General features: G+C 43.7%; 2 protein-coding genes across 6 annotated transcripts in view; both read left to right on the top strand.

Annotated features, from left to right (window-relative positions):
* Positions 1-5,044, top strand: part of PPP1R12A (protein phosphatase 1 regulatory subunit 12A) — a 115,367-nt gene extending 110,323 nt beyond the window's left edge. For all 4 annotated transcript variants that reach the window (XM_039571276.1, XM_039571275.1, XM_039571277.1 and 1 more), the window contains one exon: positions 2,607-5,044. Coding sequence is in view for 2 of the 4 variants with exons in the window: in XM_039571277.1 (XP_039427211.1) it covers positions 2,607-2,693 (87 nt within the window). In the remaining 2 variants the exon portion in view is untranslated. The remainder of the gene's footprint in view (positions 1-2,606) is intronic.
* A 13,435-nt stretch (positions 5,045-18,479) lies between these two features.
* Positions 18,480-22,601, top strand: part of PAWR (pro-apoptotic WT1 regulator) — a 76,061-nt gene continuing 71,939 nt past the window's right edge. Inside the window, exons 1-2 of one of the 2 annotated variants that reach the window (XM_039571354.1) lie at positions 18,480-18,582; positions 18,957-19,611. In XM_039571354.1, the coding sequence (XP_039427288.1) occupies positions 19,138-19,611 (474 nt within the window). In that variant the 5' untranslated portion in view covers positions 18,480-18,582; positions 18,957-19,137. Of the gene's footprint in view, positions 18,583-18,956; positions 19,612-22,601 lie in introns of those variants that run through there. The other variant, XM_039571355.1, reaches the window with a different exon arrangement.

Raw genomic sequence — 22,601 nt, 5'->3', positions numbered from 1 at the left:
GGTGTCACCTCACCAGAAGTTTGAACACCCATAGAAATGCACTGCTCCAAGAGAATTGTTTAAAGTATATGGGGAGTAGTATAGATGAGAAGTGTAAGTATTTTAGGTTACTTGTGCTTATCCTTCCTGTTGAATCTCCTGGTATTCTCAGAATCAAAGAATCATTTAGGTTGGAAAAGACCTCCAAGATCATCAAGTCCAACCAGTACCCCAGCACAACCACCCCTAAACCGTGTCCCTGCATGCCTCATCTTCTTGTCTTTTAAATACTTTCAGGGATAGTGGCTCCACTGCTTCCCTGGGCAGTCTTACTTGACAACTGTCTTGGTGAAGAAATTTTTCCTACTATCCAGTATAAAACTCTCCTAGTGCAACTTGATGCCATTTTATCTTGTGATATAACCCTTTTGTCTCTTACCAGTCTTCCCCTATTCTCTAGCAGACTAGCAACAGAAGACAAAGTATTTCCTTAAGACCTATTCTACCTATTAATTGAATCAGGATTAAAATATATTTACAGAGATTTGCAGATATATAGTGGTACTGGATTATGTTAAAGCTCTAATTTTGAACAGTGGATTTTGTTAAGGGAGTTCACCAGAAAATACACCTCTCTGTGGGTCTGTCTCTATGTAATTAACCATTATGGGCTGCAGCTCCCTCCCTACTCAGTAAGCTGAAAGAGGACTGTGACATTCCTGGACTGACTTTGAGGTTTCATTGGAATGCACACACAACACTACTTCTCGAGGTACCTATTTAACCAGTACAAAACCAGACTCTTGATTCCCTGTGCATGGCTAGATGAAGGCTGTTGTGATTTCACCCAGTACCTTTGGTATGAAATCTGTAGCAGAATGGAAAGGAGGAAGGAAAGGTTTTGGTTGGTTTGCCTGAACAAATGGCTGTTCCATTGTTTGCAGACACATGCATATTATCTGGATACGACCCCTGTCTTGGACAACAGTAGTTACTTTTTACAGCTTAGAAAACTTTTAAACAATAATGCTTGAAAATTGCAAAAAGATCACTTGTGTTGCCCAGTTTCAAACATAATGACATGATTTTTGAAAGTAATCAGAATTTTACAGCTCTTTTTGTTTTCAGAGCGCAGCTCTCACTTGACTATAATGGAAGCCTCCCTGTGACTCTCTAAAGAGCTCAGCTTAGGTGGCTTTCCTAGGCTCCACCATAGAGCAGAGTTGGAATCAAGGATAGCAGAATGATTTTTTCCTAACCGAATTGTAGAGACCACCTTTTTTCTTCTTATGATTTCTTGTCAACTTCCTTTCACATACTTTGGTATTTGCAAAATATTATTGGGAAATAAACTAGAAATCTACAACCTCAGTCATTTTCAGTTCACCATTGTGTTTCACTGTGAAAGGGTCTGCAGTTCAGTGAAGTATGGACAGACGGAGGTGTATAAATGAAGTCTCTAGTGCACAGTTAATTAACCCTGCATTTTTAAACTCTTCAGTTCTTTCTATTCCATTATAATGTTCTGAATATAATGGGATTGAAAGTATAATTTTCATATAAGTATAGTATAAAGTATAATTGAATAAAATGAAAACAAACTCGTGCCAAGAAAATAATGAAGAATAGGATAACAGGTGTTACCTAGGTTGGTAGCTGAACTCAGACTTCCTGCTTACACTTGCACTTGAGGTTACTGAGTAACCACTGCAGGAACAGGCTGTTACCTCCTGTGTAAAACCCCTGCTATAATCCATAGTGTAATTTAGCCATGAGTGTGACAGGCGGTTTGTTATCAGTATGTGAATGTAGATACGGAAAACTGCTGAGATTACTTCTCGTTTCTCTGGCAAGCTGAATTTTCCCAGTACCAACCTCTGTGCCCTGACTTGTCCTCCTTTCCTATCTGATCCTGTCCAACTCTCACCTCATTTGGCTTCTGCCTTGCAGCTTTTGTGCTTGTGTGTTACCCGTCTCCTGTGGCAGCCGTAACTTGCCATCCCCTAACCTGTCTGCCTGAGTATGCAGCCTGGTGTTGCTGTGATCTCTTTCAGTGATCTGATCTTGTGTGAACTATGCTATTCAGGGACATGATCTCAAATTACAGGATGTGTGCTTCAACATGAGTTTGGAAGTGGTTGGAGGATTAATGCTATGAGCTAACAAGCTGAATCACACTGTATCTGATCAGGATGAAATCATCCAAGAGCACAGTGGTAGAGATGCTTAGCCACAGCATGTTTTTTTTTAAATTCTGCAAGTGCAGTATAGACAAGCCTCTTTAAATTGTTGGTAATTTCCCTCTGCCCCCTTTCCTCCTCCCCCCTGGAATTTGAAGTATTTCATTACTTTCCTCATGCTACTATAAATGCTTTTGTCAGAGGCTGGTCATCTGCACCACTGAGTTTTAGTGCATCTAGTCCAACCAAGCAAATGAAAACGTCTCATCTCTAGCCCTTAAATATATCATGCTAAAAGGAGAGATTTTTCTGAACTGCTGATATGAAGTGTGAGAACTGCCAAGATATTTAAGCTGAATAAAGATTTTTACTCCCAATCCTTGTCTAGTCTTGCTGCTTTTACTTGGGGTGTAACAGCAAATAACCATCATGTTTCATTTTTCATAGATGCTACCAGACTTGAAGGCAGACAACCAGAGGCTAAAAGATGAAAATGGGGCCTTGATCAGAGTTATAAGCAAACTTTCCAAATAAAGGGTTTACTACAGCAGCAAGTAACGGTATTGCACATCACTAGTAACTCCAGTGGACCATGGTATGGCAGTCACTGGAAGTGTGGGAAGATCCTTCGGAGACTGTCATTTTCAGATATCCTGCCAAACACCCTCTTACCTGTGTGTTTTTTGTATCAAGATCATTGTTTCTGTTAAAATGCAGCTGCTGAGAAGATAAAATGACTGAGAAATCTTGTTTACAGCCACAGCATAATAAGGAAAGTATTCAAGGCCAGATACGCCTCAGATATTTAACCAGTAAGCCTTAGTTGTACATAAACACTTTTACATCAACAAAAGCTTTCAGCTCTCACAGACGACAGTTACTCAATAATGTTTTTGTTGTGCCACAATTCCCATTTTTTTCCTATACTCAGTTTTTCTCTAAGATTTAAGTTTGGATTTTTTTTCCCTTCTAATTTTTCATGTACCAGATTTTCTTGTACAGTGTTTTCACAGCTTTACCATTTGCAGAGACCACACACCCTTTTAAATTACATAATTTGTGTAGCTAACTAGAGTTGTATTGTCCAACCACCTGGAACAGAGATGTTTGGTGGAACATTTGCTTTCACTGTTTGTGCAATATGCATTTATTTCCTATACAAAATGCTTTAAAAGTCAGTTGAAACTAGAAATATTTTAAAAGTCCTGTTTTCTGCCTTTATTGGTCACTTTAAAAAAAAAAAGGAAAAAAAAGAAGTTTGTAGTGAAAGATGTTAGATCCTGTAATTGTCACATTCATTTGAGCAGGTACTGAGTGATGCTGTATATATAAATGTGTACTGGTTTGATTTTTCAGACCACCACGTGGCATGCTTGAATATATTTCCCTATTGCAAATGTCTGTTAATGCAAATTAGGCTATCCAGACTAGTGTGTTTAACAAAGTTCGTTAATTTTTATGGTATAAAGAATTTAGACATTGTACATTGTATGGAGCCCTATCTTTACAAAAGGTCTAAACTATATAAAAACTTTATTACCTTTTTGTCCCATTTTTTTTTCATTTGATAGTGTTCACCATAATAAAAAAATGCATAAATATAACTGCTTCACTACATTTCACATACCTGTATTTATCTGAGTGCTGTCCAAAACTGTTGTGCTAGCCAAAGTAATGTACTAAATAATTTGAAAAGTATAACCCATTACACTCACAATAATGTTTATATGCACTGTTGTTGCCATGTGAGAAGGCATCCAATTTGATAACACCATCATGTCAGACCATTTTATACATTTCAGTGGCCTTTAAAAACAAAAAAGTACTTAAGTGAAGATCGTTTTTGTTAGAAACAGCTTTTATATTTTCACTAAACCATTCAAAATATGACATCCTATTGGCACATAGTTTATTGCCTAAAACCACTGAACAGATCAGCCATTAAAACAAATTGTACATTGTAAAGCTTGTAGTAGCTATTGTATTCTTGATTATATTGTATACTATATTAAATGTGAATTTGTACCCCTTCATTTAAAAAGGTCATTGTGTTCTACTGCCTACTTGGGTGGGGGGGAGGGTTAGCTTTACGGGGGTGGGATATGTTTTGGTAAGGAAGACATGATGTCCTCTCTCTGTTGATTGGTTTTTTGAAGATGTAAGGTTATGCTCTTACTACCAAGCTCAGGATTTTTGATTTTAAAGGTACACGGATAGTTTGAGATATCTTATTGTAATTGATCTGTATGAGAGGTGGGTCTGAACCATAGGGACTTCCGTTGTCTTATGCTAACATAAAATAAAGAATTGAATGGCTGCAACGTATTGAGTTCTGTTACAAGACAGTTAGGCATATTCTGGATTATATTTGGTAAAGTTTGGGTGCCTGTGAATGATTAAATACGTGTTTCTAATATTTTAGTGTTTTATATTTAGGTTATTTATTCTTTATATCTAAAAAATGAATGGCTACTGTGCTATATTGATTTTATTGGTAGTACTGAGCAGACCTTGTATCTGCATGAAACTAGTTGCAAAACCCACTATTTTGGAAAAAAAAATGTATTTTGACATATACAAATAAAATGAATACAAAATATTTTAAATGTGTGAAAGTTTTACTGATAAGACATTGAAATTTGTTATGAATTTAAACCATGTTATAAGTTTGCTATTTAAATTCTTTGGTGGGCATTTTTCATTCATTGCGTTACTTGGATGCAAGGTTCAAGTACCTTTCAAAGATTGTAATCAGATTGTGATTATTTGCACATCATTGTACATGCACATCTGTAAATGCAACAGTAAAAATGCCATATTTATGCAATCTGTAACAACTTGGACAAATGTTTATATATTTTACATAAACCTGTCTGTGTGCAGAATCTGAGAACCATTTTTTACGTGATATTAACCTAATCTCACAAAGCAACTGCTAAACTTGTGTCACTGTCTTATTGTTCGTGATTGTGTCAAAGATCCAATACATCCCCAGAAAATTCAGCTACAACAGAGAGAAAAATGGGTCATGGAAGACTATTTTATTATTTTGGAGACTGTTTGCGTGCAAGGAGTATATTATTGCTGGCTGGTGAACAAGCTTCCTTAAATGACTAATGCCTTAAATGGTAATTCAGAACAGCATCTTAGATTTTCAGGGCACTTGTCACAGTGTGGAACGGGATCTCTGTGTCCAGAATTAACATCAAATATGGAGGCATGGAAGTAGCTGGTGTGGAAAGTGAAGAGGCAAAGTGCCTGCCCAGAACCAGCTCCAGCCACGGAGGGAGCCATAACCTGAGGAGAGGAGTGAGTGCGGGTGGGATAGCAGCACGAGCACCCAAGGGGGAGGAGAGGGCAGGAAGCATGGCTGCATAAGGACTGCTTGACCTTAATGGCTCCCAACTATAGCAGTTACCTAGAAGAAAAAACTCAGGAGCTGGAATTTCATTTTTTGCCCACCTTGTCTCCCTTATAAACAATTTCCTCAGAGCCTTCCTAATTCCTACAACATACGGCTTTCAGACTTCTACTGTTTCCCCAAAAGAGAGTTACAATTCATAGTGTGCAGGTCAGTGCATTTGTTTACTCAGCACCGAATACAAAATGTGAATCTCAAGATACACTCATTTAGAAATACTGTCCATGCTACACTTGGGTTGTGCTCATGTGAACATTAAACTGGTGGGTGTTAATCTTACCTATCCAGTAACCCTGGCCACCGTTCATCTGCTGCCGTAAGAGCAGATGGGTTGCCATACAAGGGTCCTGTCATTTCTGTTTTAGGAATGGTTACTTACATGTTTTAGACAAGGAAAAAGGCATGCTTTTGGGTTTCTGAAGATACCTGCCTTAGGAGATGTGCTGTGAGGGAGGAATTTTAATTATTTCACCTCTATCATACATAAACAGACTCCATCTGAGAAGGCTCCTATCCCTGCTATCTGGCATAACCGCGAGGTTTATAGTCAAGTGTGCTGCCATAATGCCAAAATACGATGGTAGACAGGAAATTTACACCAAAAAAGAGTAGGGGGTGAGGAAGAAGTATGCTGTGATGTCAGACTAGAAAAGGCAAGACCATGTTAGAAAATTAATGGTTTGCATGATGGCATCAGAACAAAATTGGCCCGAAGTCAAGAGCTGAAGGCCACATCTCATCCAAACTCCTGAAGAGAGAAATGTCCAGTGCAGCCAACAGTATGAGTTATGGCTTGCTGCTGGCTCTTAACACTGCTCAAAGGAGGTACTAGTTTATTTTTAAATTAAATGACTGTGAAATAATCATTACATTGACTTATACTTCATCTGGTGATCCTGGAAGTGTCTTGATTCCCACAGCTAGCACTTTACCATTCTGCTATGACCATCTTGAGGTATTACTCATCTCAGTAGCACTTCAGCTCCTCAAGAAAGGACCATGCACCCTTTTGTCTCTGCCCTGTTGCCTGTGGTCTTGTGGCAGAAGAATAAATGGAGGTGGCCAAGTCTGCCACGTCAGAATGTGGTGCAGCTATGGGTCCTGGAAAACTCCATCTGGACCTCCCTAGAAAGAAGAATGGGCAAGGGCTCTTGGCAGCTGAGGCCTCAAGCCTGTGCAGTATGGGATGTGTAAGCAGCCTCATTTTTACTTACACTAAAAGTCACTTTTCCCCTCTTAGTAGTAGCTTCAGTTTCTCTAACTTCACATGGTACAGTGTGGCCAGTAGGTAATGATGCTTTAATTGTGCAGCTGAGAGATTAATAATGTTTTATAGATGAAATTCAATGGCCAGTTACAATCCAGAGGACTGTCACAGCAAAGCATGACACAAATTCACTATATAAGATACGTTTAAAAAAACCCAACGAAACAGCAAACTCCACAGCCATACAAACATTACACAGTTTTTTTTTGGGGGGGGGAGGCTACTTTGAGAGACAATTGTGAAGAAACAATTGTCACTGCATTGTGGAGGGTTGCTTTCCCACTTGCTTTAAATCTTTGAGCAGTTCTGTTGCAGCTCTGCTGGTCACCTGTGAAATTACAGGGGGTTTTTCCCACATAGGGATAGCCAGTCTGTCTGCTGGGTAACAGAAAAAATGCTCTTAAGTTTTTCAGAAGAAGTTCTTGCTATTCATGGTTATGTACACGCTGTTACATTTAGCTATGGTGATTCAGCTTCCTCAAGTTCTTAAATCAAAGCCACTAATAACATGAGTGAAAAAATGCTGGCAACTGGAGTTACTTGCTTTACATTTGATTGCAGGAGCAGCAGTGGAGCTGGTTAGAGAATATAGCAAATAATACTGCGCTCAGCCTCAGTACAAATGTAAAGTAAGACTAGAACAGTCCTAAAGGTGACTGCAGGTTCCTGCACCAAAGAGAGAATTAAAAAGCAAAACAAAACCTCCCAAACTCACAATTAATTGCTCACTTTAAAGGGAGAGCTGCTGCCATACTGATGAGGTAATCGGCTATTCCTGCTTGTGTCAGCACCTCCCCATTTTGTATCACTGATTAGATAGGAAAAGTATGTAGCCTTTAGAGAAAGGAGGAACTGTTCAGTTCTTTCATCTGAAAACATCACCTGTTGGATGTCTAATGTTTCTCATCTGGCCCAGGGACAATTACAGCAGGGACAAAAGCCCACATTCCAACTCTAATTATTTCACCCTTCTTGCCTGGGTTCTACACGTCTGCTTTGCAAACCTATTCAAGCTTAGCAGAAATAGTTAGCCAAGACAGTGCGATTCATCTTCTGGTGTGGTCTTTTCCCTTTGCTTTATTTACTGGAGAAGAAAGAAAAAAATGCAATCAAGTATGGTGGATGGTGGGAAAGCACCTATTTATTTTGGTACCATCTGCCTGTGCTCCCCCATTCCTCTACAGAGTCCTTGGAACAGAGACTGACGGGGATGAATTGCTCGTTGAGCAAACCAGGACCTGCCGCACTGCCTCGGGTGGGACCCCAGCACGGCTGGCTGCTGCGCCTCCCCCTGCCCCTCATCTCTCCCCAGACAGAAAATAGCCCTGTTGCCTTTGTTTGTGGCTGCTTATATACCCGTTTTAATGATATCTCTAATTCCAGAAAAGACAGGCCTGATTGGAGGGAATTGCTGCATTGCAGCTAAAATGAAGCTACTGCTCTCTGTGTGGGGTTACGCGGGCCTATACCCCAAGTCTGCCAAATACAAGAGCATAATTTTTTACATCAGCTGGTACAAAATACACATTTACACAAAATTTACACAATATACACATCTTGCCACACAGTCTAGTCTCTGCCCAGAAAGAAGATTTAATGAAAAACTTCGTTTAAAAATAAAAATCCACATTTATATCAACTGCAGATACTGTGGGTGATTCTTCAGCTGTTAGCAGCTCACCTCTCTATTTTCAGCTGTATGAAAAGCAGCAAATTAGACTAAGTTCTTTCCTCCCACTTAACCCATGGCTATTGGCGATGCATTATGTTAAGTAATTGCCCAGTAATGCAGCCTCAGCCACTCTTTGTGCTTTATGAAAATAAGAGAGCTTTCACTACAGGCTTTTATGATGCTTTTTTAGTCCCGTGCGTAAAAAAGGCACAACTCGAAAGTATAAGGGGGAAGGAGCGGAAGCGATACTACTGAAGCGCTATTATTACTTTACCAGTGTCTGCCTAGAAATAATGACACCGAGATAGGTTTCCAGCCCGTGGAGGAGCCCCGGGTGCCGAAGGGCCGCTCGCGGGCGGCGTAGCCGGGAGGTGGCACCAGACGGCTTCGCTTCTCCCGGGCTGCTCTGGGGCTCCTCCGCGGCTCCCTCTGGGCTCCCCCGGGGCTCCCGCAGCTTCCCCGCAAGGCAGCGGCCGCCGTGTCGGCCGGCTCTGGCCAGGCAGCGAGGCACGGCGCCTAAGCCCGCTCCCTGTTGGTCTTAGAGGGCAGCACCTCTTCTTCACCTATCCCCCCGCTTTGCCCTCGACACCCGTACGTAGGAATGGCTCAAGCCACACACAGTGCCTGGAGGAAACTCTGCCTCTGATGTAAACTGAGCCAGGTCTAGTACGACCGATGAAGCGTAGCAGAGAACAGCAATCTCAAAATTCATCGACACAAGGAACGCACTGGGTTAGCCTGAAGGAGGCAAGGACTGCTTTTAAATATCTTAAACTGAAAGCCTGCGAAAGGAGCTTGACACCCTGGGAATGGCAGAGTGCGCTTGGCTCGGCTGGTGAGCTGAAATCCACCCCATCAGGAGGCAGAAACTGTAACCCAAGGAGGGCTGGCCAGTGAGTCTGGCGGGACGGATCCGTCTGGATGCGGGCAGGGACCCACTGCACAGTGAGCACTCCCGTACTGAGTGAAGACACAGATTGGAAGAGGCACCGCGCACCACAGGACAACCCTGCTGCAGCTAAGAGGGACAGCAAAAAAGTAATCCTCTATATCAAAAGTTGTCAAATCAGCGGTTCATAGCAGCACTGCACATGGCTGAAATGCCGAAACACTGGTTAACTCCTTCTTGCTCAGCCCCCTTTCAGTATCATCTGTGTGTTGCTTCGCTGTATGACCAGAGCGTTCTGTATGCTGTGTGTATGAGGTCCTTCTAGTTCTCCCTTCAGTCTCTTCTCTGGTGCAGCACACTGTGCACACTCGTATCCTTCTCATCTCCTCAGCCTTTTCTCCTCATTTCTGCATGGATGGGGTTCTGCCCTGTTTCCAGGCCACCATATATAATTATTTTCTGTGCAAGAGAGGGCTTTGAAGTCTAATTACATTCCCTGTTATCCCTGGTGATAGCCATAAAAAACCCCAGAAGTCACTTCTCCCCCAGAAGTCACTTCCCCTGGGACCTAGAGCACTGTCTAAATTTCCCTTTGTATGGGGAGTGGCACTCAGGATTGCTACATGCAGTCACTGACTGCAAGAACTCCTTCATATTTTACTAACAAGTCACTACAAGCTTACCGACATGCCACAGCTGCTGGAGAGAGCAGCTTCTCCTCCATCTCCTCCTCACCTCAGCTGTCGGTTTTCTCAGTTGCTCCTGAGTGCCACCCCTACCATCGAAACTCCCCTTTGGACATTCAGATCCCAGCACACCCATTCAGTCCTTCTCGTACTTGCTGCCTGTTTCTGGCTCCTCAGACCACCTCCCATCCTTCAGCTTGCTTCTTGCACTTTCTACTAATTTGCCACTTCTCTCTCCTGTTTTCACTCCCCCTGCAGACCTCATCACTGGTTACTTCTTCCAGAGCTCCTTACTCCACAGTCCTGTCTTCCATTGAATTCTCTGCTGTCCACAATTCCTTGCTCCACAAGTCCAGCAGCCTCAACGCTGCATGCTCTCCCACTACCCTTTCCTTGCACTGCCTTATCCTGAGCTTCTTAGATCCCTTATGGTTTCAAAGACCCCATTAATCTTCTCCTGACCACTGGATCTTTTTTTTTCACTGATATTCTAATCTTTGCCCAGCAGGAATGTCTCTGCCCAGTCATTGAGTTCCCACCTACCCTTGGTAATCTCTAATGCAAGGGGGTGGTTTTACTATAAACTAAGCCCACTCCCAAAAGTCACCTGTTCCTACTCATTCCAGTTATTCCCCTCCTCAGGAATCAGCACTAATTTTGATACGCTCCTTTCCTGTTTTATTCCTCCATACGTCAAAACAGTTTCCAGAGTGAAAGGTCTTACACTTCTTTCTTGTTTTCCACTCATCAAGGTGTTTGCAGGCAAACCATAATTCACTACTTTTTAGTTTTCTTTCATCTCTTTTTGAGCATCTTACAATAAAGCAAACCCATAAGGGGATGCCTGTTGGGTCCTAATGCTAGGGAATTAATAAATTTAGCATTGGCTATGGGTTTGCTAAAGTAGGCAGCTTGTCTCTTTCAGGTAACTTTTTAAGTTAAAACTTCTTTTTAATATGGATGTAAAGCTTGTCATTTTGAAACAGCAAATCCTGTACTGTAAGCATATCACAACATTTGTTTTTAAGCATGTCCACATTTTTTTATATAAAGTCATTACAATGGCACATAGATTTTGTTCCAATTTTCACAGTCGCAAACTTTCATCCTAAATGTTTATAGCATGGCCATGTATCATTGAAATAAATTTTATAATATAAAATATCAACAAAATTTTAACAATAGGAACTATATTTTACTTATGTTTTTTAAACGATTCGCTTCCTTTGTAGTCTATTTGGTTTCATACACACTCACTCTGAACTCTTCCAAGTGCTTCCCCCTCCTCTGCTTACACTCACTGACACGTCACTGCCATTGATTGATTGTTGTTTGTGTTTGCTTTGGACACTTCCAGATGATTGCTACTAATAACCAGTACTAAATTCCTGAAATATCTGCCTGATTCCCTTTCCAAGGCAGCTTCATTATGGTGTGTCATATGAAGCACAGTAGGCCCTAGAAATATTGTGCTGCAGGAGAAAAATAATCTCCAAATGAAGGGATAGCTCAAACAAAGCATTGTAAAAAGCCATCACACTCAATTCTGTATGCATCATCTACTGCATTTCAGCAAAGGCCAAGCTTCTTAGTCAGCTCTCTGAGGAGATCCCTCAGCCTTAACTATGATTCTTTTGGGGCATAGTTTTGTGCTCACTGGACTTTCCTACTCTGTGCAACTCATCATCTGAACGAGGTTAGATCAAAAGGATGAGGTATAACAGTTTAAGCAAGAAGTACACAGTGACAGTCAAGAGGCCTAATTAATTTTTACTGACTTTGTATTGGTTCATCAAAAAATCAAAATAATTCTTATGAGTTAGAGTGCTGTTAATTAAAAAAAAACCAAAACAAAACCAAACCACAACACAACAGCCCTGAAGGATTAGGAACTGTAACCAATACCAACAAGACAAGACTGACAATGAGCCAGTAACCACTGGATTTGGTTTCTAATTATTCATTTGCCTGCTTACATTTGGAGATACAGAAAGACAGGAACAGAATTGTCTTTGGTGTAGACCAAAAATCTGCTTAACAATGTTCTAAACTTATGAGCTAGCTGCATAGAGGTCACAGAAGTATCTTGAGTTGGAAGGGACTCATAGATCTTTGAGTCCAACTCCCTGTTTCTTTCAGGGAACTAAAGCAGGCGTATGGTCAGAGGGTGCTGTCTTTAAGAAGAATGAATAGGCTCCATAGGTGCTGGAAACATCATAAAAAGGAACAAAGGTGGTGTTATTCTGATAACTTAAAGTTATCTTATAAGGGTACTTTACACCTATGATATTATTTCTGTCATATGGACAGGTACAGTCAGCTCTTTATTACCAAGGTGATAGACAGTATCTTAGATGAAACAGCAGTTGGATAATCTGGCAGCCTCTCCACTAATGAAGTTGATGGCAGGCCAGCTCCCCAGTTAGGGTATTCCTAAGAACTCAGGACTCTAGAGGACAACATGGCACAAAGACAGGCTCTAGAAAACACCTAAGGCTGGCTTACGTTCTGTAAGACTAAAGAGCTCTCCTTGTGAAGGAATACAGAGAGAGCAGAGCATCTTTACTTGTTCCCAAAAGGGCAAGTCTGGAGCTGGACTAATAAACCAGCATATGGCCAAGTCCAATGCCTCTGTGTCATGCTCCCTGGTATTCCTATGGCAAGGAAGCACAGGCATTCTGAAGGAGCATTTTAGTTCAACAGACTCTGTGCTGCTCAACTATCTCTAGGTGGTATCGTATCTTAGAAAATTTGTCCCAACGCAAGTGACTTTACATTTACCTACACTGAATTCCATCTGCTGCTTTACCACTGCCATTCACTTTGGCAATTAGCCATTTTTCACTTTCTCAATTTGTGGTGTTTCTTTCCAATACTTTAATTTTGATGGATCTGTCATAGTGAAGAGCTCTGCTGCAAGATGCTCCCTAGGCTCCTTCACAGTAGGGAAAACAATTTTAAAAAGTGCTTATTTTGTATGGTGACCATATCCTGGCCCTGCTGATCTGCCACGAGGGGAATTGCTTCTATGCCTTTTGCAAACTGGTCCTCAAGCATACTTACAGCCTGCCTTACAGCATCCACCTTTTCCTTCCTTCTTTCCCAAGCACTATGAGGCTCATCAGCATCAGCTTTTTTTTCTACCTCCTTATATCTCGCTGTTTAACATTTTGGCTCTGTGTCTGTTTTTCCCTATTCCTCAACAAGTTGCTCTAGGGCATACTTTCCTGGTTCACTGTTCAAATCTGACCCTCCAGAGTACCTGTTTGGATGAAAAAAAGAAGTACCATGGTTGCTCAATAAACTTTTTCAAAACTATGCTGGCTGAACCTCACCACAAATAGCAAGGAGTAGTAAGACAAGCCAAGTCATTGCTCTATACCCTCATGGTGCAGGACAGGAGCAGCAGCAACAGACCATCTGACAGACTGTGAACTGTGGCAGAAAACATTCTCATCAGACTTTTGAAGTAATCTGCACAGATAATGAATCCATTCCCATCCCCACTGTCATTCTTATCCAACAACTGCCAGCTGGAGACAGATGGCAATCTCTGCATTAATTTTTCATACTGTAAGATGAAGTACTTAAAAAAAAAATCAAGCAAACTTCTGTCAGTTTGTTTTTTGCCTTTTGACACAGCATTCTTCCATCAGCCAGATGAATGAACTTTGCAAGAAACAATACTAGTTTGTCTGTAAAACCAAACTAGTTCAAAGAAACTACATAGTTTTTTGGTCAAATGATAGCAGACTTCAGGAATGGTAACACACATACAGAAACCAGATTAGAAGATGCACTTTAGGACTGATCTTGAATGCTAATGCTTCCTGATAAATCCAGATATTTCACAAAGCTCTGTTTTATTTACACTCAAGATTTCAAACTGGACGCTAGCACTTAAAAAAAACAGGGTTTAAGCATCCAATTCAGTAGCACAGCAAATAGGATAAAATTGGCATTTCATTAAAAGCAAGATTGTCAGATTGTACAAGTTTGCAGACACAAACCATAAGAAAGCAATGCAGTTAAACCACTGACTACAGCGACTAGAACATAATGAGTTGTTAGAACCTTACAGAGGAAAACCTTGCCAGAAGGTTAGCACTATGGCACCAATCTGTAGTGAGGGGAAAAAAGAGAATAATTTAATTAATTTCTAAAAGAAAAGTTGAGGAAATGAAAAATCCGCTAAGCCTCTCAGAACAGTGTGCATAGCTCAGAAGTAGCAGAAAGTGGTATTAAATTGAAAGGGATAGCAGTTCGCCTGCCTTTAGACAAAAACACAAAACCACCCAAGACCATTAGCAATAACAGGTTAAAAAAGAGGAGTCTATGCTTGAGGATTATTTTACTTTCAGGGGAGATTTGACATTAGAAATGTCATGGAGCATAGGTAGGGAATTTGCAGGAAGATTAGATAGAAGTTACAGCCAGAGATTTAACATGAAAGGTTTAAAGAAAGGTTTTTGAAATTTTATGGACAAAAGGAACAGATGTTCCTACAAAAAGATGGCTGTAAGATTTCACTGAGTCACAGGAATTTTAAGCAACAGCATTTCTGGATGGATAGTGCAGAAATAATTAGGTAGATGGGTTAGTTAGGGTACAGTGATGTGGGTGAGGATTATCCAGCAGGTAAAATTTAAAGCAGCAGAGAGGGAAAGTTTAATGGGACAGCACCAGAGCAAGCTAAACAAACCTAGTTTAATAAAGCATGAGCAATAAAGCAGGTAGAACAAGTATGTGACTGAAAAAGTTTGGATTGGGAGAAGAAAGATGAATGCTGAGTGAATGAACTTCAAAGGGGATCAGATATGGGAAGCAGTAGACAGGTGCACTAAGTGGAAGCGTTTCATGGAAATTCAGGTAATAGGCAGAAGGAAGGTAAAGTCTGGAGCAGAAGGAAGAGCCCGTGTTTGAGAATCAGGCAGGTGAACATAGTAAACTCAACAGAGACTTTGGGGAGAGATGCTGAGGAGGGTGAGATGGAGGGAACGTTTCAGTGCAGAACATACAGGTATGTGTGTGTATGACAAATGTGTGCTAGGCTCAGAGCATAATGGTAACAAGTAAACAGATATTGGGCAGGAATTTGGATGTTGTCCGTAACTTCCTCAGCCATTAATATGTTATTATGTTCTCTATTTTATTTTCCAGCCCTTGAAAATCGCCACTTCAGAAAAGATTACGGCTCAGATAAACTTTCAGAACCTTAATACAGTTGGATAATTTGGTTGAATCTCTAGAAGAAATTACAAAGATCTCAAGCAGCTTGCAACCCTTTACAAAAGAGGCAGCTTTGAAGTGCCCGACCCCAAAAGGCACTTCATTTCCTTGAGATTTTAAGAATGAATTATGGGTTTTACTCTAAATTGAAAAATGAAGTATTTTTTTCCATGGCAAAGGAGATCAAGATCATCCTACCCGATCCTGGTGGTAATTTTACCTCTAGGGAAGAATCTCATTCCAGAATATATAAAAACCAATATCTTAAGGCTTAAAGACCCTTATCATTACGCCAGTTTCAAACATAGCTAATAAAATGAATTGTATTTCTAGGACTTAAGAATATCCTGAAGATTTTTTTCCTTTGTAAGAAAAGAGAAAAGTGTTGTTCTAAAAATGTTTGCAAGCTATTAGGCTTTTCTCCCTTGTGGCAGAGGAAAACATGCAGCGTGATACTTAAACTATTTGGGACTTTATCCCTGAAAGCTCTCCAGCACAGACAACCTTATTGAGATGCAAACATCTGACAGTCAGCATTTTTGTATTGGGCACTTAAGCCCAACCTCACTCACCACAACATAACTTCTGTTAATTTATAACAGACTAAGGCAAACAAAGCCTTTTTGGCACAAAAAAACCCAAAAAACAAACCCAACCAAAAAAACAAACCTCACAATGTTTTTTACAGTAGAGGAAAAAAAAGTCCAACAGATTAGATGCAGCTAAAGCCTGGATATGTCAGCTCCTACAAATAAGAAAGGTGGGCATAGAGGATGTGAAGCGGGGCAGGCACATCTAAGCCTTCCTAGCTGCTACAGATTGCCACAGAGAGAGGGGCTCAAGGAGCAGCTGGCATGACCTGGGGTAACTGAGAACCATGGGTGCCCTAAGAACTAAAATATGTTGTTATGTTTCTCAATATACACAACATGCTGTAAGTAACAACTTTTTAATCTGACTTTTTTGCTACTATTTGGCCAGCTGTGCTGCTCATGGTGTGTAATAGTGAGGGCGAAGTACTATTATTGTTAGTTACATGATTCTCTCAAGAAAAGCTCTTCACCGTATAAATGAAAAAAAATTACAGGACAGGAAAGACAGGAACTCATATCAGAAATCTTTTATGTTTTCCAGAAATCCAATTGAGTAGTTGTCTAATTTAAAAACTCCACAGGTACGAATTTTTTCTTTAGGAGAGTGCTTTTTGTTAGGACCAACTTTACTAATTTTGCACTGCCGAGCAGTAAATAGTGCTAGTGCAGAACTATGTTCTCACCGTCTATTTTTCTGCCTATTTACAGCTTTCCAATACAACACTGGACAACTATCTGGTTTTGTTTGGGGATTTTCCCTTGGCCTGAAAGATAAGAGGTTTCGTCTGCAGTGATGAAACTGCACCTTAACTTCCACATATACAAACATTTAAACACCCCTTCAAAACCAACCACGACACCAAAAACACCCCTAAATCCAAACCAGAGCAGGAATCAGATATGAGTTCAGTGAAAAGTCCAAGTAAATGAATGATCACTGGAAGGGCAGAGAAGGTTGGCAGGGTGAGACTGTGCCCACTGCTGTGCAAGAGAACGAGGTAGAGCCTTATCTAAGGCACAGTCTAATGGCTACACGGACTAAGCCTGTTATTTACACTGTGCAGAGAGCCTAGCAGCAGATACTTGAAGCTCCATTTTGCTAGATTTTTTTTATCCCTATCACCTATATGTTTTTTCTGTAAAAAGAGCCCAAAAATCCTTGCAAAGTTTATATTCTGAAATACTACTGAATTTTATTAACTAGGTGGACGAATTCAGGACTGAATTTGAAAAGGGGAGAAAAAGTGATGAAAAGGTGATCATGTGCTCTCAGCTAGGTCAGCCCAGGCTATATGGTTTTCCTCTGACTGATGTAAGCTTGTATCTTGTCCTGAGCCAGCTAGAAAGGTGGCACCGATACATTCCTTTCCCTCAGCATACCACTTATAAAGCAGGATTAAGAAAACCACAGGTCTATTGAAAACCGTGATTTTCAAAAGTAGCACTATCAATTTCCAGGGTGCTACTAAGAAACAGTGAGTTCGGGCAAACTAAAAATAACGTGAGTTTTCCGTGCAGGGTTTACCCATCTTATCACCTACACAAGCTGTTCAACAGATACCACGGACTCCCATCACGGTCCTTGCATGTTCGTTTTTCCTAACCTTTAACCCAGTCAGGTTTCTCCACTGAGGGCTGTTATTATTTATAAACGAGACATCTCTAAAGTCTTTGCAGCGTGACTGGCGGAAACCCCTTGAATCCTGGCTTCTTATAACGTCAGGAAAACACAGGATCTTTCCCAACCTTCCGCCCGCGGGAGTGAACTTCCACCAGCTAGCAGCGGTCTGCCCAGCACCGGCGCGGCCCAGAGGAAGTCATTCTGCTGCGGGAGCCACTGACCTCGGGCTCTTTCCCACCGTGCCCCGACCCCGCCGCACAGCGGAGCGAGCGCAGCGGCGGCACCACGCTTTGAGGCCAAGCCGGCGCTCCCGTCCCGGCGCGGCGTGTCTCCGATGACAGCGAAGCCGCGGGCTGACCGAGCCGCCTCCGCGTGCGGCTCCTCGGCTCGCCGCCGGTGACAGCGGCCGGCGGTGCCGGGGAGCCGCCCCGCCCCAGGGCCGAGCTCCGCACCTGCCCCGCGGGAAGCGGCCGCACGTCGGGGCCCTTCAGCCGAGGCTTTCCGGCAGGTGCGGGGCGGGTCTGGCGAAGCCCCCGCGGAGGGGTGTGACACCAGACCGCGTTCTCCGGCCCCTCCTGGCGGGGCTCCGACAGCCTCCGCCCGCGTCCGTTAAAGCCGCCCGGGAAGCGGAGCGCGGCCCGGGGCTAGTGGCGTCCCGGCCCGCTCATCCCCACTCCGCTCCTGCCGCGGCGCCCCTCGCCCTCTCCAGCCCCCGTCGTCGGGAGGGCCGAGGTCCGTGTCCGCTCCCGCGCCAGCGCTGCCCGGGGCAGGTGCCGGGGCACGGCTGCGGGCCGGCAGCCGGAGCGGTCGGGTCGCGGCGCGCACCGGGCCGGGCGGGGCCTCCCCGCCCTCACCCCATTGTCGAGGCCATCTCGGCAGTTTCCGCCCTGGCTTCGGCTGTGTCCGCGCCGCGACGGGGAAAGGGGAGGGAGCTCGGGAAGGCTCGGGGCTGTGCCGCTCCTTCCGGGACGGCGGGAGGCGGTGCCGCTCACCTGGTGCCGCCGGCGCTGTGCAGCGCCCGAGCCGCGGCCCCGCCGGGCGGGAGGTGAGCGCCGACCGTGCTCGCCCCGCCCTGCTGCGCGCGGGAACGCGGCTCCCCGGGCAGGCAAGCGGGTGGCGGGGGGATGGCACGCGATGGCCCGGGGGCGAGGGACGGCGTTGCGTGGCCGTCGTGGCCGCAGCGGGCGGGCGGGCGGAGGAGGCGGGTACCGCCGGGCGGCCCCGCGCCGAGGGGTGAGGGGAGCCCCGGGGAGTGACGGGCGCCTCGGTCCGAGCCGTGGGAGCCGAGCGTGCGAGGGCGGGCGGTGATGGAGACCCGTTCCCCGGGGCCGGGGGCTTCCCGGGGAGTTGACGAGGTGGCGGGACGGGGAATGGGTAGTACGGTGGGACGGCTCACGTCCCCCTTTTGTTTCTCTCCAGGGTGTTTGTGCTTCTCCGAGCCTCTCTCCCCGCCCCCGTCTCTCCCGCCCCCGTCTCTCCCGGCCGACCCGCTGGGACCTCTCCTCTCCGGGCGGCAGCAGAGCCGCCTCGGGGCGGGCGGCGGCGGTGGTGGTGGTGGTGGTGCTGGTGGGGCGCTCTCGCCGTCCAGCCCGCTGGGAACATGGCGACCGGCGGCTACCGCAGCGCCGGGGGCAGCACCACGGACTTTCTGGAGGAATGGAAAGCCAAGCGGGAGAAGATGAGGGCGAAGCAGGCACCGCTGGCTCCGGGCGCTCCGGGTGGGGGGGAGCCTCGTCCCGCGGGGGGCGGCCCCTCCGCCGAGCTGAACAACAACAACAACAACCTGCCCCCCGACCGCGCGGCGCCCCCCGCCGGTGGGGCCCTGAACTGCGTCAGCCTCGCCAGCGCCGCCCTGGGCCGCGGCGCCCCCGCCAAGGAGCCGCCACCGGCTGTCGCGGGGAGCCGCGGGGCCGAGCCCGCCGCCGCACCGGGCTCCCCCGAGGGCGAGGAGAAGCTGGCCGCCAAGGGAAAGAGCTCGGGCCCCAGCGCCAGGAAGGGGAAGGGGCAGATCGAGAAGAGGAAGCTGAGGGAGAAGAGGAGATCGACAGGTGTGGTGAACATCCCGGCCGCCGAGGTGAGCGGGGACGGGGGGGCGCGGCCGCTGCTGAGTCGCCGCTTGGGGCGCCGGGCGCAGCCCCGGTGCTGCTGCTGAGCGCTCGCCGGTCGTGCCCGGGCTCCCCGCGGGGCGAGGCGTTCTCCCCGCATGCGGGCAGCAGAGCGATGGGCCGCGCCTGGCCAGCGGACCGCGCCGGGGTCGGGGCAGGGCGGCATCCCAAGCGACGGACAGATGAGGTGTCATTTATCCTCAATAAATTAGACCTGTCATAACTTGCGGCTTTTTTTTTTTTTTTTCTTTCTTCTCTCTTAGTAGCTTCTTGTCGACAGAGAGTAAGTTCCAAGCTTTTGAAGGATCAAACTGAGACACGTGCTTGTTAAAGTATGGTCAAAACAATAGTAATGAGAGAAAATTGATTTATCAGGTTGGAATAGATGTTCAGGTGTAAATATTATTCAGTTTGGAACCCAGAAGAATTTCCAGCACTGGAAAAAATGTAGTAGTTTAAAGAGCATTTTTTTTAAGGCAGAGGAAGATATTTTTATCAGCCAACACCACTGTCCTCTGCGGTTTGCTACTAGTATAAAAAATCTGGCATTGATTTGTAATACTCCTAGAGGAATTTAGAAGAATGATAACTAAGCTTTTAGCTTGTTTTGCAGTTAATAAGAAAGGCCACAGGAAACTTTGAACAGAGTTGGATTTCTGTCTACAGTTTTGCACTAGTAATGTGATCACCATATTTTTGTAGAAAAAAACTTGTAGATCTTTTAGTTAATATTATAGATTATTAAAGTAATTCCAGAAAATTAAAGATCTTTGTTTCTGAAGCAGCAGGAGAAGATGAAATCATGTTCTTCACACCTGAAGTGATTAACATCAGTTTGTGACATTCTAGGCACTTTCACAGCATACACTTTCATGCGTGGTGGTCTTGGAAGGTTGAGGAATGAGTTTTAGGAACAGTAGAAATCTTTGTAAGTCTGGTTTTTGAGAATGATTACTTGCATACCCTTTAGTTTGAAGTGAAGAGTTTTGGCATAGGACTTCAGTATCATTGTTTTGTACAGTGGTGAATACAAGTGAATTCTTCTAGCTTTTTTCAGAGTGTGCAAGCCTTATAGACTGTATCTTGATGGTTTTATATGGACCCCCCATAAATACCTGCCCCCTGTGCCTTTTATAGGAACCTTAAAATGCTGTATCTTTGCTTCTCTAAGGGAAGTAGTCCTAGCCCAGTCAGTAATGGTTTTGCACATTGCAGCAGGGGTTGTATGACATGATATTTTAGAGGTCTCTGGTGTGTGTGTGTGTACCTTGTCCCTAGTTGTACTCTCTTTGGTTGATTGGTTTTGGGCAGTGGGTTTCTTTTTGCTCTTTGAGACTAATGTCCTAGTTCTTTGAATTAGTTTCTGAACTACTGTTCTTCTGGTAGTTTTTGGGTGATGTGGTTTGGGGTTTGCTAGTTTTGTGGGTTTGGTGATGGTTGGGGCTTTTGTTTGTTTTGTTAAAAGTATTACTCAAAATACGTCTTGCTTTCCAGGAAAACACATTCCTTGCTCAGCAGCCATTAGAATCCTGTGTTCGAATTTGCTGCACTTTAAAGAGTATCTTTATTTCTTAAAGGTAACATATTTAGGCATTGAGAAACAAGTTCTCACCCACTCCCATGTTTTTGAGGGCCTGAACTTTGCTGCATGTCACCATGTGCTGGCACTTCTTGGAAACTTCTTGTACCTTTATACTAATTGCTTCTATAACTAGCAATTAAGCATTTCATCACGTTTTTGGGGTCAAATTTTAACGAACATAGATAACTGTTGTACAAGGTCTTATTGGGGAAATTTGCTGCTAGTAAGTGTTGTATTTTTCACTGGCATATACTTATGCAAAGCATTCTCTTTTCAGTATTTCACCTTTCTTAAATGCATTCCTAGGAATTGTTTAGCTAGGGAACACTAGATCATTCCTGGTGGTGAACAGCTTCCAAAACAGTCTCCAGTGTCAAATGTGAGTACCTACTTACCAGTTAATGCTTTGCAGGCTATTTTCTTGTCGTGTCTTTCATACAGCTGTGTAGTCATGAGAAGATGTTTTAAAGTATTGATTCAACCTGGTCAGCTGAAGTTCTCAGACAAAAGAAGGCTGTGATGTAGATGATGGCTTGTTGGAGTAATCTGCAACACTCCAGTTTCTTGCTGTCTTTCTCACTAGATGCTAGGTGTAGCTTTCCTGTGCAGTACATAGTGACTTGGTAGTAGTACACACTGAATTTAACCACATAACACTTGTAGCTCTTCATGGTGTATGTTTTAAAATTACTTCTCAGGGGATGTTATTTTAGAGCTTTGCTGGGTGTTTCATTGTCTTATTTTTCAAGGAAATAATTTTTGTAAGGATGAAGTAGACATTTTATGCTAAATATGTCCCTTTTATGATCATCATGCCGCTGTGGTGGAGACCAATAATAAGATCCTCTGAAATGAAAATGGGTACCTGTTGAAAAAATGCACTCCTAGAAGATACAAAGTGCCTAGAAGCTTTTCCACCCAAAACTGAATACAAAAATAGGTTTTGCTCCGAAGAAGTAGGATTTAATTTCAGTTGCAGTGAAGCTGGAGAATTTAATGATAGGAAAGGTGTCAGAATAAGAACAGTTTGTGTTGTCTCAGCTATCTTGAAATAGGCATGAAAAATGTTAGCAGATTATTACTCATTAATGATTAATTTCTCTCCCCTTCAGAGGGAAGGTAATAGAGCCAGTTCTTAAAGAGTTCTGTGTTTTAAATGTATTTTGTATTGGAATTGGTGGAGAACAGAAGCCATTGTGGAAGCTGTGAAAACACATGGTGATAGGTTGGGAGTTGACAATGCTTTGTATTTAGAGACCACCATGATAAAAGTAAAGTCTGGTTTTTACCTTCTCAGCACTACTGCTTATCTAAAAAATGGTGACTTTTGAAAATGGCTTTGGAAACACTTACAATGTTTTCCCTTTCAGTGATCCT

The sequence above is a fragment of the Corvus cornix genome, chromosome 1A (genome assembly GCF_000738735.6).
Source record: "Corvus cornix cornix isolate S_Up_H32 chromosome 1A, ASM73873v5, whole genome shotgun sequence".
Classification (NCBI taxonomy): Eukaryota; Metazoa; Chordata; class Aves; order Passeriformes; family Corvidae; genus Corvus; species Corvus cornix.
The sequence above is the reverse complement of the archived record's forward strand: the minus strand, read 5'-3'. Positions and strand labels throughout refer to the sequence as shown.